General features: G+C 33.0%; 5 protein-coding genes and 1 pseudogene across 6 annotated transcripts; 3 read left to right on the forward strand and 3 right to left on the reverse strand.

Annotated features, from left to right (window-relative positions):
- The first annotated feature begins 311 nt into the window (after positions 1–311).
- On the forward strand, positions 312–3063 carry LOC128392254 (zinc finger and BTB domain-containing protein 17-like). Its single transcript, XM_053352250.1, has 2 exons — positions 312–2345; positions 2412–3063. Exons 1-2 carry the CDS (start codon positions 1469–1471, stop codon positions 2636–2638), a joined length of 1104 nt encoding a protein of 367 aa, XP_053208225.1. The 5' UTR covers positions 312–1468; the 3' UTR covers positions 2639–3063.
- An 11-nt stretch (positions 3064–3074) lies between these two features.
- Positions 3075–5745, reverse strand: LOC128392253 (uncharacterized; annotated as a pseudogene).
- Positions 5746–6341: 596 nt separating this feature from the next.
- LOC128392221 (uncharacterized) lies at positions 6342–7709 on the forward strand. Its single transcript, XM_053352209.1, has 5 exons — positions 6342–6806; positions 6872–6913; positions 6978–6998; positions 7077–7139; positions 7201–7709. Exons 1-5 carry the CDS (start codon positions 6651–6653, stop codon positions 7465–7467), a joined length of 549 nt encoding a protein of 182 aa, XP_053208184.1. The 5' UTR covers positions 6342–6650; the 3' UTR covers positions 7468–7709.
- A 140-nt stretch (positions 7710–7849) lies between these two features.
- Positions 7850–8969, forward strand: LOC128392220 (coiled-coil domain-containing protein 97-like). The gene has a single exon (XM_053352208.1). It carries the CDS (start codon positions 7911–7913, stop codon positions 8793–8795), a length of 885 nt encoding a protein of 294 aa, XP_053208183.1. The 5' UTR covers positions 7850–7910; the 3' UTR covers positions 8796–8969.
- On the reverse strand, positions 8864–10253 carry LOC128392451 (mitochondrial import inner membrane translocase subunit Tim21-like). The gene is made up of 2 exons (XM_053352479.1): positions 10178–10253; positions 8864–9725 (listed from the first exon to the last, which is right to left on the reverse strand). Exons 1-2 carry the CDS (start codon positions 10251–10253, stop codon positions 8956–8958), a joined length of 846 nt encoding a protein of 281 aa, XP_053208454.1. The 3' UTR covers positions 8864–8955.
- Positions 10254–10473: 220 nt separating this feature from the next.
- LOC128392219 (hepatocyte growth factor-regulated tyrosine kinase substrate-like) lies at positions 10474–13677 on the reverse strand. 2 transcript variants are annotated; one of them, XM_053352206.1, is made up of 4 exons: positions 13341–13677; positions 12850–12934; positions 12695–12770; positions 10474–12596 (listed from the first exon to the last, which is right to left on the reverse strand). In XM_053352206.1, the coding sequence occupies exons 3-4, from the start codon at positions 12734–12736 to the stop codon at positions 10635–10637; spliced, it is 2004 nt and encodes a 667-aa protein (XP_053208181.1). In that variant the 5' UTR covers positions 12737–12770; positions 12850–12934; positions 13341–13677; the 3' UTR covers positions 10474–10634. The 2 variants fall into 2 exon arrangements, with proteins under 2 accessions (XP_053208181.1, XP_053208180.1); XM_053352205.1 differs by having other exon boundaries at positions 13094–13677.
- Between the last annotated feature and the right edge of the window lie 81 nt (positions 13678–13758).

Below are 13758 nucleotides of genomic sequence, written 5' to 3' on the forward strand. Positions count from 1 at the left end.
CAAGAGATGAAAACATAATCCAATCAATATAAACAAAGAAAAAAATATTCACTCTCAAAGATTTTCCGTCGCAATGGTTTACTCAGAATTCAGACATTAGGTATCTATATGATCTTGGCACTTAATTAAGATATTTAATTGTTGCCGCAGTTAATTAAAGGTAAATTAAGGAATTTAAAACTTGGAGAAAAAGAGAAAACGTTTCAAGAGAGATGGAGCCACAATCGAAAAGAAAAAAAGCTAAGAGAATTTGAAGAGAAGAGAAAACAAGTTGTTCTTTTCTTTTTTTCTTTACTCTTTCAAATACGAACGTTGTAACTTCTTCTTCTTCTTGTTTCTTGTTTCTTTTTCGTTTTTCTTTTACATTTTCAATTAGATTATGACAATTAACTTTATTTGTATCTTTAGTTACGATAATTAACTATGAGAATATCCAAATAATGAGAAATTGTTACCTTTCTGTTAACTGGGTGATGGTTACAATAACCACTCTCTGGTTATCATCTAAAAGTTTGGTTAATTGTGCTTGTGTTAACCGGACCTTAAGTGAACCTTTACTTTATCTTCATCCGAGAGTAATGTTAATGTTGTTAAAAATGTTGTTAATCAAGTGAATCTTAAAAGTGCCAATATTACGGATTCTCAGTTACCTCCGTTTCCTCAGCGACATAATCCCTTTTTCTTTAGTGATGATGAAGAAGAGGACGATGATTCTGTCAATGGATTTGAAGAATCATCGGATCAGGAAGGTTCGGGTGATTCAGATGGTGGAAGTGGAAGTCCAGGTGATTCCATTAGTGGTAATGGTGGAATAAATTCCAATTTCGATCATAATCCAATTGATGGAAACAAATTACAAATTCCAATTGACGTTGATTCCAATTCTTTAAGTAAAGACTCGTTTACCAGTAGAGGTTTTAATAGATCTTCTACTTTTTCCAATCCATCATCATCTTCATCTTCGTCTTCATCATCTGTATTTTTATCTTGTTCATCTTTAACATTTTCATCTCTATGGATAATCATTGGAATCAACTTTTTGTTAATTTCGTCATCTAATTGTTTCGTTGATTTTAATACCAGATTGAGACTTTAAATTTGGTTAAATTGTTCGTATTTGTATTTTTATTTTGGACTGTTATTAAGGTTGAATTAGTTGGTACTCACTGTTTACCTACGTGTTGAATTGTGACCTAATAACTGTCATTCTTGTTGATTTTAAAAACATTTAATTAACATGAACACCTACACAATTTGGTGCAAGTTAATTAAAAATAATCGTTAATTCTCACCACCAGATGCCTCTATTGTCGTATCCAAACAGCTGCTTGGGTTATGCTTTTTTCCTCCATCCTTTTGGCATAATTGGAAAATACTTGGAATAATTTTCAGCATAATTCCTATTTCTTTTTGTGCTTCTTTTTTTGTTTAGTCGAAAAGCCGAAAAGTCGTTCATCAACTATACAATATGTCGGAACAACAGTTTTGTTTAAAATGGAACAATTTCCATTCGAATATGAGTCAAGTTTTCAACAACATGTTACAAAGTGAAAGTATGGTAGACGTTACCATAGCCTGTGAAGGTGCGAGTCTTAAAGCGCACAAAATGATTCTCGCTGCTTGTAGTCCATTTTTCCAAAGTCTTTTCATGTCTAATCCATGTAAACATCCGATTGTTATTCTGAAAGATGTCCGATTTATTGATCTTAAAGCAACAATTGATTTCGTCTACAAGGGTGAAGTAAATGTTACTCAAAATCAACTTGGCTCAGTTTTAAAGGCAGCTGAGACCCTTCAAATTAAGGGTCTAACTGATGTGGTCAATCGTCAACGAGAATTGAATTCAAAGGAAATGGCATCAGTTGATCGGCCCAAGAAGAGGAAAAGGAAACAAAAGAATAATAAAACTTCTGAACCATCACCATCAGTCTCTTGTGATGAATCTTGTGGTGAAAATGAAACTTTAAATGTGATTTCCGTTACAATGGAAGAACGAACTGTTCCGATTAAAATATTTCCAGTCCAAGGGCCGTCAAGAGAAAGTGAAGCAGTTGAACGAGATGGAAGAGAAGGAAGAGAAGGAAGAGAAGGAAGAGAAGAAGAAGAAATGAATATTATTCAAGTTGCTCAATCTGATTCTCCTCCAGTTTCTTCTCAAACAATTTTACCGACAACCGAAGTGACGGCGATTGAACAAAATGATATTATCGTGGCTTCTGATGCTTCAACTTTAATTGAACATCATCCGGCGTTGAGACAGATCACTTTTGAAGATGTTACTCAGAATCAAGTTTTACCAGTAGTAACAGTTACTGGGACAACTGATCTCTCGCAATTGATTCTTGGTAAGTTTTTAAAATAGATAAAAACTTTTTTTCCAGTTAATCCGATTTTCTTATTTTTTTATTTAGAGTCTGAAGATGAACTTTCAGCTAAGAAACGGCGATCTTCAATGAGGAGAACATCAGCTTTTGCTCGAGCTGTTCGTTATCCTGAAGAAACATTCTATGAATCTGGTAATTGTCTTCATTGCAAAGCCTGTGGAGAAGTGGTGAATCATATGAAAGCTTCGGTCATCAAGTATCACATTAAAAGCCATAAACATCAATTGAATAAAAAGAGACTCATGCCTACATGAGATGAGTGAACAATTTCCCATGAAAAGAAGATGAATTTATATATTTAGATGAGCTGAAACTCTTCCCATTTTAATGATTATCGGTTTGTCCTTCCATTTGAAACATGATCATTCTATATGTAAGAATCTACTCTTTCATAATCAATTATTAATCATTGATAAAAACAACAGCCTAGTGATTGTAAATTCTGTATAAAATCTCAACTTGCCATCAAAATGTGATAACTTTTTATTGCGTTACTTTCAAAAAGTTTTTAATAATCAAAAGTTTTAAGAAAATCTTTAAATATATCGTTGATTAAACGATTATTATGCTGACCCTGTAAAGAAAAATATCAAAACTCATGTTAAAGCTGATTCACTCATGAATTATTTTTGTAAAAATGACACAAAATTAAAAGATTATATTTGAAAAAGCAAAACAATGATAATGAAGAAAAAAAAGAAAATCAATTTAATTAGTTACTCAGAATTAAAAATACAAATATAAAGTATGAAAGAATCGACATTGATTGATATGGTTAATCGTTGAGAGAATTTGGTTTCCAATACTTACAGAAGACTAGAAATTGAATCAACAGTCGAAACAATGAAAACACACTCAGAATTAAAGAGAAACAATAAGCTAAATTATCATAAGAATATGGAAGTTAATTGAGTTTAATTGGCGAATTTAAATTCACAATTAGTCAGCAGTTTCATGGAACCGATGAAGATGAAGAACAGGGAATGGGAGAAGATAATTTCTTGGATGAATAGTAATCCTTATGAGCCATTCTGATGTGATTTTCGAGATGATTTTCTTCAAGAAAGGGAACACCACAAATCTCGCATAAAATTGCTAATGAAACCAGAAGAAAAAGAGAAGCGGAAACGGAAAAGATGAAAAGAGAAGAAGAAAAAAACAAAAGCAATTAGCGATCTTCGCAAAGGTCTCAGCATAATTGTTGTAACATTTCATGGATAAGTTGATTGTTGGTGTAATTAAACTTGAAACAAACAAGATAATTTGGTAAATTGTTTTGTTTAATTGTTTTCTGTCCAGATTATATAATCATCAAGTAATTAATTGCTCTTGGCAATCAAATGATCCTTATGAGATTATGATTGTTTGTTGCAGAGAAAACAATTGAAATCTTAATAGAATTTAATGTTAACAATTGATTAAATTATCTTCTGACATGAATAAAGATGATCAAAATTAACGGTTAAATCTATGATTAAACACAATTAATCTTGATTGTTATCGGTTCTCTTTTCTGTTTTGACAAATTGCCGTTAAAACTTAAAATATGATTAACAATTTGATCAAGGTGAGTGAAAGAGATTCAAGTAAAACTGTGAATAAATTTAGTGGAGAATCGGTTGATTGCTAGGGAGGATTAATTGTCGAAATTGGGAATTGTGATTAGGGGAATTTACCTTGACTTCGATAAACTGGACATGAAACTGCGTGTTTTCGAAGCGCTTTCAACGCGGTACATTCTTGCGAATAGTTTTTGAAGCTTCGACCGCAAAGACAAACGTATTTGTGTTTGTACTTTTCCAGGAGATCGACGCAATCGGGATGTTTGCTTCGAATGTGGACTTTTAGACAAGGAATCGAATAGAAAACGTCCTGACAAACATCGCACATTATTGCTGAAATTAGAATAATTAGATTTAAAGATTAATTGTCGACGATTTAATTGGTTAATCACTTAACTTACCATCTTTTAAATAGACTGGACATTGGGAGAAATGGTTTCGATAAATACTGTAGGCGGTGGTCGCACTGATTCCCGTGTAGTTTTTGTCCATTTTCTCATCCGTTTGTCCACTTTGACAAATTTCTGTCCACATTTACAGACATAAAACTTTTCGGGAACCTTTGAATCTTCATTGGTGCTTGTTGATGGCGACGAGTTACCACTTGATTGATTATCTTTACCAGCGATTGTAACATTTACTTCACTAGGTTTAAATGAATCAATCGATTTGGTCAAAATCAGTTCGATCTCCCCCAACTTGTCGATTAAATCTCGATGCTCTTCCAGAGTGACCATCATCTTATTTGGCTCTGATGGATCTAATTTACGCCTTTGTCGCTCGTCGTTCAATTTTTGTCGCAATCGTTGATTGAGTCGATACTGAGACTCGATAAGGCCATCTTTTGATCTGTTTCGATTCGAAACATCGGACAGAAGAGTTTGGACACTTTTGGTATCGTCTTTCATTTCGATTTCAGCATTTAAACCTCTTCTAATTGCATGGAAGACAATTTTTCGCCATCTTGGTTGATAGAGTTAATCATGTTATTCAATTCTTTCTCAAGATTTTGCTCATAATTTTTGGACATTCGCTTGAAGGCCAATCCCTTGAGTAGAGCGTTTTGTTTCTGGTATCGGTCCAGTTTAAACCTCACCTGAAGTACTTGTCGTTTAAGTATCTCTTTCCTTTGGAAGATTGATCTTCTTTTCACCTTTCGAATCTCATCTTCCAAGTTAAATAATTTCTCTTTGTCTTTTATTGATTCTTGACGGAGAAGTCGAATCATCTCTTCCATATCCTTCTTGGTAACCATCTCTTGCTCAGTACCAATTTCATCTTCCAATTGATTACTAATCTCTTCCTCTCCTTCATCATCATCATCATCTTCATCTTCATCATCTTCATCATCCTCCAAATGTTCAGATTCTACCTGCATCAATCCTGCATCAATTAACTCGGCATCTCCATCATCCTCCTCATCCAAACCAACATCAAAAGTACATTTAAATGCAGATTCCTCCTCACGATATGCACTGAAAAAGTTTCCACTTCTTAAACGTTTACCAAAATTCATGATTAAAGTTGATCACCAAATAAAAATGTCAACAATTAGATGACAATTAAGATGAAGGGAAAATCCAAAAATCAATCCCAAGAAGCACAAGAAAAATTCAACTGAAAATCAAGTCGATCAACAAAAACAAACATTTTCAGATGACACAATTAAATTAATCTTCCCCTTACCTACAATCAAATTAAATAATAATCTAAATTATTGAAAACGAGTCAAAATAATCATTACAATCAGTAAATTGTGCAAACCCAAAGTCGATGTTGAATTTTATCAATAACAACAATGGAAAAGCGTAACCATAGTAACCGGAATCATCTTTCATTTTTGATTCTAAATTTGATTCGAAAGTAATTAAACCTTTCTACTGATTAATTGTTTTGATTAACAAGAATCATTTGATTGTTTATTTAAGAGATAATAAACAATTTATTAATTATCATCACAAAAATAAATCACTAATTGTTATGAAATTTAATCGATATTCAATCAGCACGCTTACCACATTAAGTTAGACAAACTTAACAACAATTAGCAGCAATTAAATGAGTAAATTTTGTTGATTTGAATTGTAATTTTTTACCAACAATTTAGCTTGAATAAACAACAATTAACCATCAGACAATCTGATAAATTTTTTGTTGTTGGTTAAATAATTAAACAGGAAAAAGGAGATAAGTTAAATCAACATTGAGAAAACAAAATTTAATTGTGATTAGTTTGAAATTAATCAAAAAAAAAGAGGTAAAAGTTAATTGTTAACATAGAGTTTACAATTTAACCAGAGACAACACCCAATAATCATGATTAAATTTGATTGTTGGTGAACAGCAAGAGTCCAGTTAGAAAGTAATTAAATTAATTGAATCACTTTTTGTTGTTGTTAATTTAATTCAATTGTCCAACGGAAATTTATTCAACTTTAATTTTGCTAACAATTAATTTGATGAACTATTTAATTTTGCTTCATTAGCAATTATTAGACTAATCAAATTGTAATTACCATTGATCCCAATTGAATCTCATTGTGATTAACTGAAGGCTCTCGCGACTCTCTCACTCAAATTAACAATTAACTGATCAAATTAACTTTTCATTTGATTGTATCAACATTAAAATCATAAAGTTGCTAAATAATAAATTGTTATCAGTTTTTTTTCAATTAATTGTGTCTATTAATCAACTTTAATCATGTTGATCATCTCAAAGTTAATCAATCGACACTCACATCTAACAATTAAGATCTTATCAACGATAATTATGTTAATTGCTCTTTCGGATACTTTTCTATTACCAAAATTAACAACTCGATTTTGTTACAATTCACCAGAACCAAGTAGAGTCAGTGTAAGTTTAATTAATTGCTTTTCCGGCCAACAATTAACTAATTACTTTCTTTCCCATCGAAACAGAGTCAATGTGTTTTATGTAACTATTTCCTCTTTGATGCAACTGTAAGTTAATTTAGTTGATACAATTAAAGAATTAAATCTAATCAATAGTCCTTTTTAATTGTAGGTAATGGGCTGCACTGGATCGGTGAGTTGACAATCAGTTGATTGTTGATCCTAATCAATTTAATTCAACTTTCTCTTTCTCATTCTTAATTGTAATTAGACTGCTCTAAGTGTTAACATAACTGCTACTCAGGCATTTTGTTTAATATCACAATGTTTAGGGGTAAGTTAATTGTTATCAAGTTTGTGCTGCAATTTATTAACTGTTAATTGTTACAATTTAGCAAATCAGACAAACTCCCATGTTTCTTGGTAGGAAACGACGATCAGTTAATGGTGATGATGATGAACAATCAGATGTCGATCAAATTGTTTCATTGGCTTCAAATTATTTACCATTAATCAATGAGAAAACTGAATCAACTAATGATGATCAAGTTCCTGAAATAATTGAATACAATTCTGATGGTTTGAAGCAACAATTTACAATTAAAAACGATGTTGAGGCGACAATTATTGATCTAATTGCTCTGGACGACAGTCAAACTTAATTTATTTCATTCAAATTCAATTTTGAATCCAGTTTAGCCCTGGATAAATTGTTAACTATTTATATAAACTTCACTTATTCACTTTTCGATCAATTAATTTGTTAATTACTAAATTGTTATAACCGACAAGAGTTAATTTGTTTTTACTTTTTTGCTTCAATTCTGTATACTAAATAAGATGGAGTATTAACTAAATCAAGAGAAAATCCAATTGTAATATTATTATATAAAAATTTTCTATCCATTTAATTGTAATTGACTTTTATTCGACCACAATTAATATCAGTTGATTGTTGGAATGAAATTAAAAATAGTTCGTAGATCAACAGATGGCGCTGCTTGCGAATTTCTATTTGTGGGAAACTCAATTTTTGAATTTTTTGTTTGTTTACAAATTGAATTGAACTTTGATTGCGACTTTTGTTAATTGTGTCACAATTTAAATGGATGAAAGTGATTTAGTTAATGATCTGTTTAAAACCATATTAGAAAATCCATCTGCTTTCATTGTGGACCAACAGAAAGATGCTCCTGAATTGTTGTACAACCAAAGACTTGAAATATTATCTCAATTGTATGAGGAAAAAAAATTGTCATTTCTGATTAGATACAATCAATTTCTTTCCAAATCTCAACTTGAATTTATTCGTGATTCATTATCTCACCTGGACAAGGACGATGAAATTCTCTATTATCTAGAGAAATTAATTCCAAGTAAAAATGTTAACCTGATCAAACAGCGGCGATATTCAGCTTTACAATCACTGATTGAGGAAGGAAAATATTTCAACGATAATAATATGAGAGAGAGAAATCCTCATCTCTATGAACAAATGATTGGAAGATATTTGTCCTCGAAGGAATTAAGTAGCATCGAAGACCAGGATCGAGAAGAAAGTGAAATACAACGACCATTGTCAACTTTTCTCCTTCGACAAATGGACAAAAATCGCCAAGAAGAATCAAGGCTTGAACAGAGAACCGAAGATGGAGATGATCAGAGTAATGATGACGACGGTTTTTTCAAGAGAATTCAAAGTTACAATAGAAAAGAAGATGGACAAATTCAAGAAGAAGAGGAAGAAGAGGAAGAGGAAGACAGTGATGACGAAACTAAAGAAACCAAACAATCACAGAGAGAAGAAGACGAAGAGAGGAAAGAATTACTGAGAAAAGAATTTACCAATTTAATGTATGAATCTTTTCTCGCCGGTAAAGATGATAAATTCGATTATGGAACAGTTGATTCAAATTCTAAATATGATCCAATCAATTTGATAAATCGCGATGCTGAAGATTCTTGGTTCGATTCAGAGGAACCAGATTAATGACGATTCCATAAAACCAGAGAGAGAGAGAGAGAAAGAGAGATGAACAGAAAATGGACAAAAGTGAATTTTTGTAAAATATCATTTAAATTGATACAAATGATTTTTCTGATAACAATGAAAAACGAATCTACAACATAACTAATTGAATCGAATTGAATTACAAAACCTTAATGATCTGTCTGACACCTAAATCCGATTGAACAACAATGCCAGTGATGTAATTACCTTTTCCGTAATCATCAATCTCAACATAAGCTGTAGCTCGACCTCGAGGTCCAGACAATTTGAACACCATATTCATTTTAATTGTTCCCTCTGAGGTTTGGCTTGTTTGGTAAGCGGGTTGATGGCGACCTCGTCTTCCCCATGTCGCTGAACCAAAAGCTTTCATTTCCTTGCCGAGAATATCAATCACTCGATTGTCTTCCTTGATCAAGTCAAACGCTTTACTTTGGATATTTGAAGGTGAACTTGATGAGAAAAGCTCGTTAAAAACGGTATAACCAATGACACCAATGAGCGCTAATCCACCGGCAAAGAAACTCAAATAGAAAACTAATTTAGTTCCATGAACAACTTTTTCGCCCACCGAGACTGAAACCTTAGTCTCTCCATCATCATCACCTTTTGGGGTTATTGATTTTCTGTCTTTATTGTCTGTCGACTGGTTTGATTGGTGACATTTCACTAAACACTGATAGTTGAAAGTACAAAGTAATTGATTGTGATTATTCAATGAAATCAAACGACAACGGAAGCCATTTAAATTGTTGGATAAAACCTCAGGCAGCTCATGGTGAATGAGAGACAAGAGTTGATCCGATCCGAAAATTGATCGATCGGATCGATTTTTGAGAAAAAATTGATTGATCTCGACTTTCAAGAAATCGATCACCAAAAAAACACGCAAATTTTGATAGATGAAAACTTAAAAGTCCAAAATTAATTCACAATTTAAAAAAAATCATTTCAATCAATCAACAAATTAGACAAGATAAAAGACAGTACAAAAAAGAAAGAGAAAATTTTTAGTCTTTTTTCGAACGCGAAATTTGAAAAATCGAAATTGATCGATTTGTACAAGAAAATCGGAACATCTCTAGAGAGACAAATTGATCAACAGCTGAGATTCTGATTTATATTAAAAGTGATTCTCAATCAATTATCGGCTTATTTGTCTTGTCCCAAACTCTCTCTAGATTCTGGTACGGATTCGGCCGAACCCGTCAACCAACAAGTCGGTTTTTTGTTTTACTTTTAAATTGGAACTCGAGTCTCATAGAACAAGTATTTCGAATAAATTTCAACGAAGCCATTGAACTCTCGTTCTCTAAAAATCGAAGACATAAACAACTTTTCACGATAACTGATCAACATACCAACTTCACCAAAAATTCTGCGATAATCAGGATTCATCTCGATTACGACCTTTTGTCCCCTGATTCGTTTGTTCATCCGTATTATTCAATTCAAATTTCGACCAGTTATCTGTCGATCTGTCATATTGGCAAATCGTTCGGACTTTAAATTATCGACCTGTTTCGCATAAGAACAAACTTTTATTCCACTCATTTAATTCACTTAAACTTGTTAAATGCACAAAAATTGTCGATGATAAAAATGAGTTTAAATTTTGGACTGACCGCAACTTCGTAGGATTTGCAAGAGGCGATAATTACGATTAGTTAACTTGGTTTGTTTTTAATTTTGCAAAAATTAAATCATTTCATTAATTGAATCAGCAGTTTAAAAATTGTTCATCTTGTTTGAATATTTTGGGGAAATTATAGTTGGATTTGACTATTTGTTGGATTTATGTTTTCAAAGAATTCAAACTCAATCAAATGAGATTAATGGTTCTTCGATAGGAGGTTGAACATTGGAATTGTAAGTATCTTGTTGCTGATGTGGTTGTTGTTGTGGTGGTGGTGGTGGGGGTTGTTGTTGTTGCTGAAGTTGAGGTGGGTGTTGGTTGTGATCAGCCTGAGGCAGCGGAGCAGCCATAGGAATACCAGGATGAACACCAGGACCCACCATGGCAGCATAAGGGGCTCCATAAGGAGGTGGAGGCATTTGGTACATTGGTGGTTGACGAACGGGACCTTGAGGACCAATATAATGTGAAGGCGACGATGTTACAGGTTGTTGTTGCTGTTGTAACGATGGTGGACCCATTTGGGGGTTGCTTAACTGTGGTTGGTTCATAGGTGGTTGTATTATTTGAGGTTGAACCATATGAGGGGGGTGATTTAATGTAGGCGTTTGGTAAACAACCGATCCTTGGGGCGGAAGAGGTTGTGATCCTGGTGTAGGTGCTGCGTATCCAATTGAACCAGGTTGTGGTGGATATTGTGGATTACCTTGTGGTTGACCCGTTGCCACTTGAGGCCATTGGTATTTCTGTTGTTCTTGTCTCATAAGCATTTCCCTTTCTTGCTCCTGGATACGTTGTAAGGCCATTTGTCGTTGATATTGTAAATATTCATTCTTCTTTTTCTCTTCCAATCGAACCTTTTCTTGGTGTTCTTCTCGCAGAGAATCTAATGCAGCTCGAGCGTCTCTAATTTGGCCCAATTTATCCTGTAAACCTTCATAATACAATCGACCATCATCTTGCTCTTGCATATGACGTAAAAGTTGGGAATGCATATTGGTTATATTAAGAAACAACGATTGAACTGCCGTATCATTGGCTATTGGTCGACCTCTAATTTGATTTGAATTCATCCGATTAACAAATATTTCCAGCGCTGATTTAAGATTAACTAAGAAAGTGTCAATATCTCTGTCAACACCATTTTCTTGTTTGTTTAACATCATTGTTGTGGTTGCTGTTGTTTTTATCGGTGTAGTGGTTGAACCTATTTTATGTTCATCATCAATCTCATGACCACCAGATTTATTATTATTGATTAAACTGTAATGAGGAGATGGTGCACTTGGGGCTGGACTTGTGCTTCGATTATGATTAACCAGTTTCGACTCCCAATAATCTCTATCAAGATACTTCTCTACATCAGGATCCATTTTATTTAATTTATCAAATTTCATTGATGAATTTGATGATATCGGTTGACTGTAAGAATATTCACTTGAAGAGAGTCGAGTTTTCTCCTTAGTTTCAGCTTCACTTTTTGATAGAGCGATGGCCATTTGAAGATCTTCCTCTTCTTGAAGTTCTTGCTCCGTTTTTGACACTGTTGTTGATGGCTTATTGTTATTACCTCCTTCTGAGGCTTTCGTTTCATTATACCGATTAGTGGCCGTGAATGGTGAACTTGTACCTCCACCAACACCACCAGTGATCACTTTACTTGTTTTAGGATCAAAGGGTTTGTTTAGTTTGTCAAAACAGTCTTCACAAACTCGAACTTCTTTCTCTAAGCCATATTTGGGAATAATTGATTGTTTTGATGAGCACTTTGCACAGAAAATTTGACCACAATTTCTACAATGGTGTTTCCTTTGTACCAAATTGAATTGCACTCGACATCGATGACAACAATCACCATCGGCCCATTGAGGAGCTGAATCAGCAGCAAACATGGCTTCGGTTTCTTTAAAAGTAGCAAATTGATGTCCTTCGGCTTTCATAACATTATATGTATCTTGAATAATTCGGAAACTTGGTTCTTTACGAAAAGCGTGAGCCCAGGCTTGAATTAATTCCAATATTTTTTCACGGACTTTTTCATCTGATGTAACTTTCACCAATTCTCTCAATTCTTCCATAAAATTCTTGGTGGCCACCTCGTAGTGAAAAGAAGATCCACAATTTTTCATACATGATTCCAATAACTGTCAAAGAAAATAGAAAATGAATTAATAAACAAGAGCAAAAAAAAGAAGAAAAAAATTATAGACAATTAGAAATCCAATGGTCCTTAGCAACAAACCTGAAGAGCGAACAGATTTACATGGGGATTGGTAGCATACATTTTCTTCTTAATAGCATAGAGAGCATATTTAGGCCTGAGAAAAGAAAATAGAATAAATGATAAATTAGTTAATTTAAACGATAGAATAGAGAGAGAAAAAACAATGGACCTACTGGACATCTCCTTGGCGTATGTAATCACAAATGGTCAAAATTGAATTCCAATCGGGTTCAAGCAATAGATTACTAGTTGCCTTGTCTAGAGGAAACAGAGATAAATATAAATTTTAATTAATTATCTCATGAAATCACAATTAGAGTAATTAAAACTGATACGAGATGAAAGATAGAGATCATAAAAAACAACAACACAATGAGACACAACCATGATGATTAAGCAAAAATAGAAACTATTTACCAATGAGTTTATCAAAGGTTGAATTTGACCGAAACATATTCAGGATTGTTAGTGATTTAACCTTTCACAATTAATTGTAATTAGTAAAATAAAAGGGCAACCAGAAAGAGAGAGAGAGAGAGAGAGAGAGAGATAGAGAAAGATAGAAACAGTGGTGATACTCGGAGAAGAGAATAGAAAACAAAACAAAAAAGAAGCGACAGATTGAAGGCAATGGAAACAAAATGGAAACCAAATAGAATCTCACAATTTGATTAATAGAAATTTAAATTGTTCTATTTAGTTATTTCAATTGTCACTGATTGTCACTATTAAGGCTTTGATGATGATGAAAGAGTCAAGCCTGATGATGAAAATGATGATAAAGATGAAGAGATGAGTTTCAGTTTCAGTAGAAGCAAAAACAAACACCAAATAATAATAAAAACCAATAATATTAGTAATTGGTTGTGACGTTGATTAATTAAACAGGCAAACAAGATAATCAATTATTGTTGTAAGCAAATTAATTTCAAAGATAAAACTTAATTAGTGATTAATTTTTGTAAATATCAAATGATAAACATTTTGACAATGCGACAACTCGGTTATTGATTTTCCGCTGCGGGTCAACGATTGTCCGGTTTTTTAATTTTTCTTCCAAAAATTCAATTAATTTCAATTCT

Source organism: Panonychus citri, unplaced genomic scaffold, assembly GCF_014898815.1.
Source record: "Panonychus citri isolate SS breed McGregor unplaced genomic scaffold, ASM1489881v1 Contig00136, whole genome shotgun sequence".
Classification (NCBI taxonomy): domain Eukaryota; kingdom Metazoa; phylum Arthropoda; class Arachnida; order Trombidiformes; family Tetranychidae; genus Panonychus; species Panonychus citri.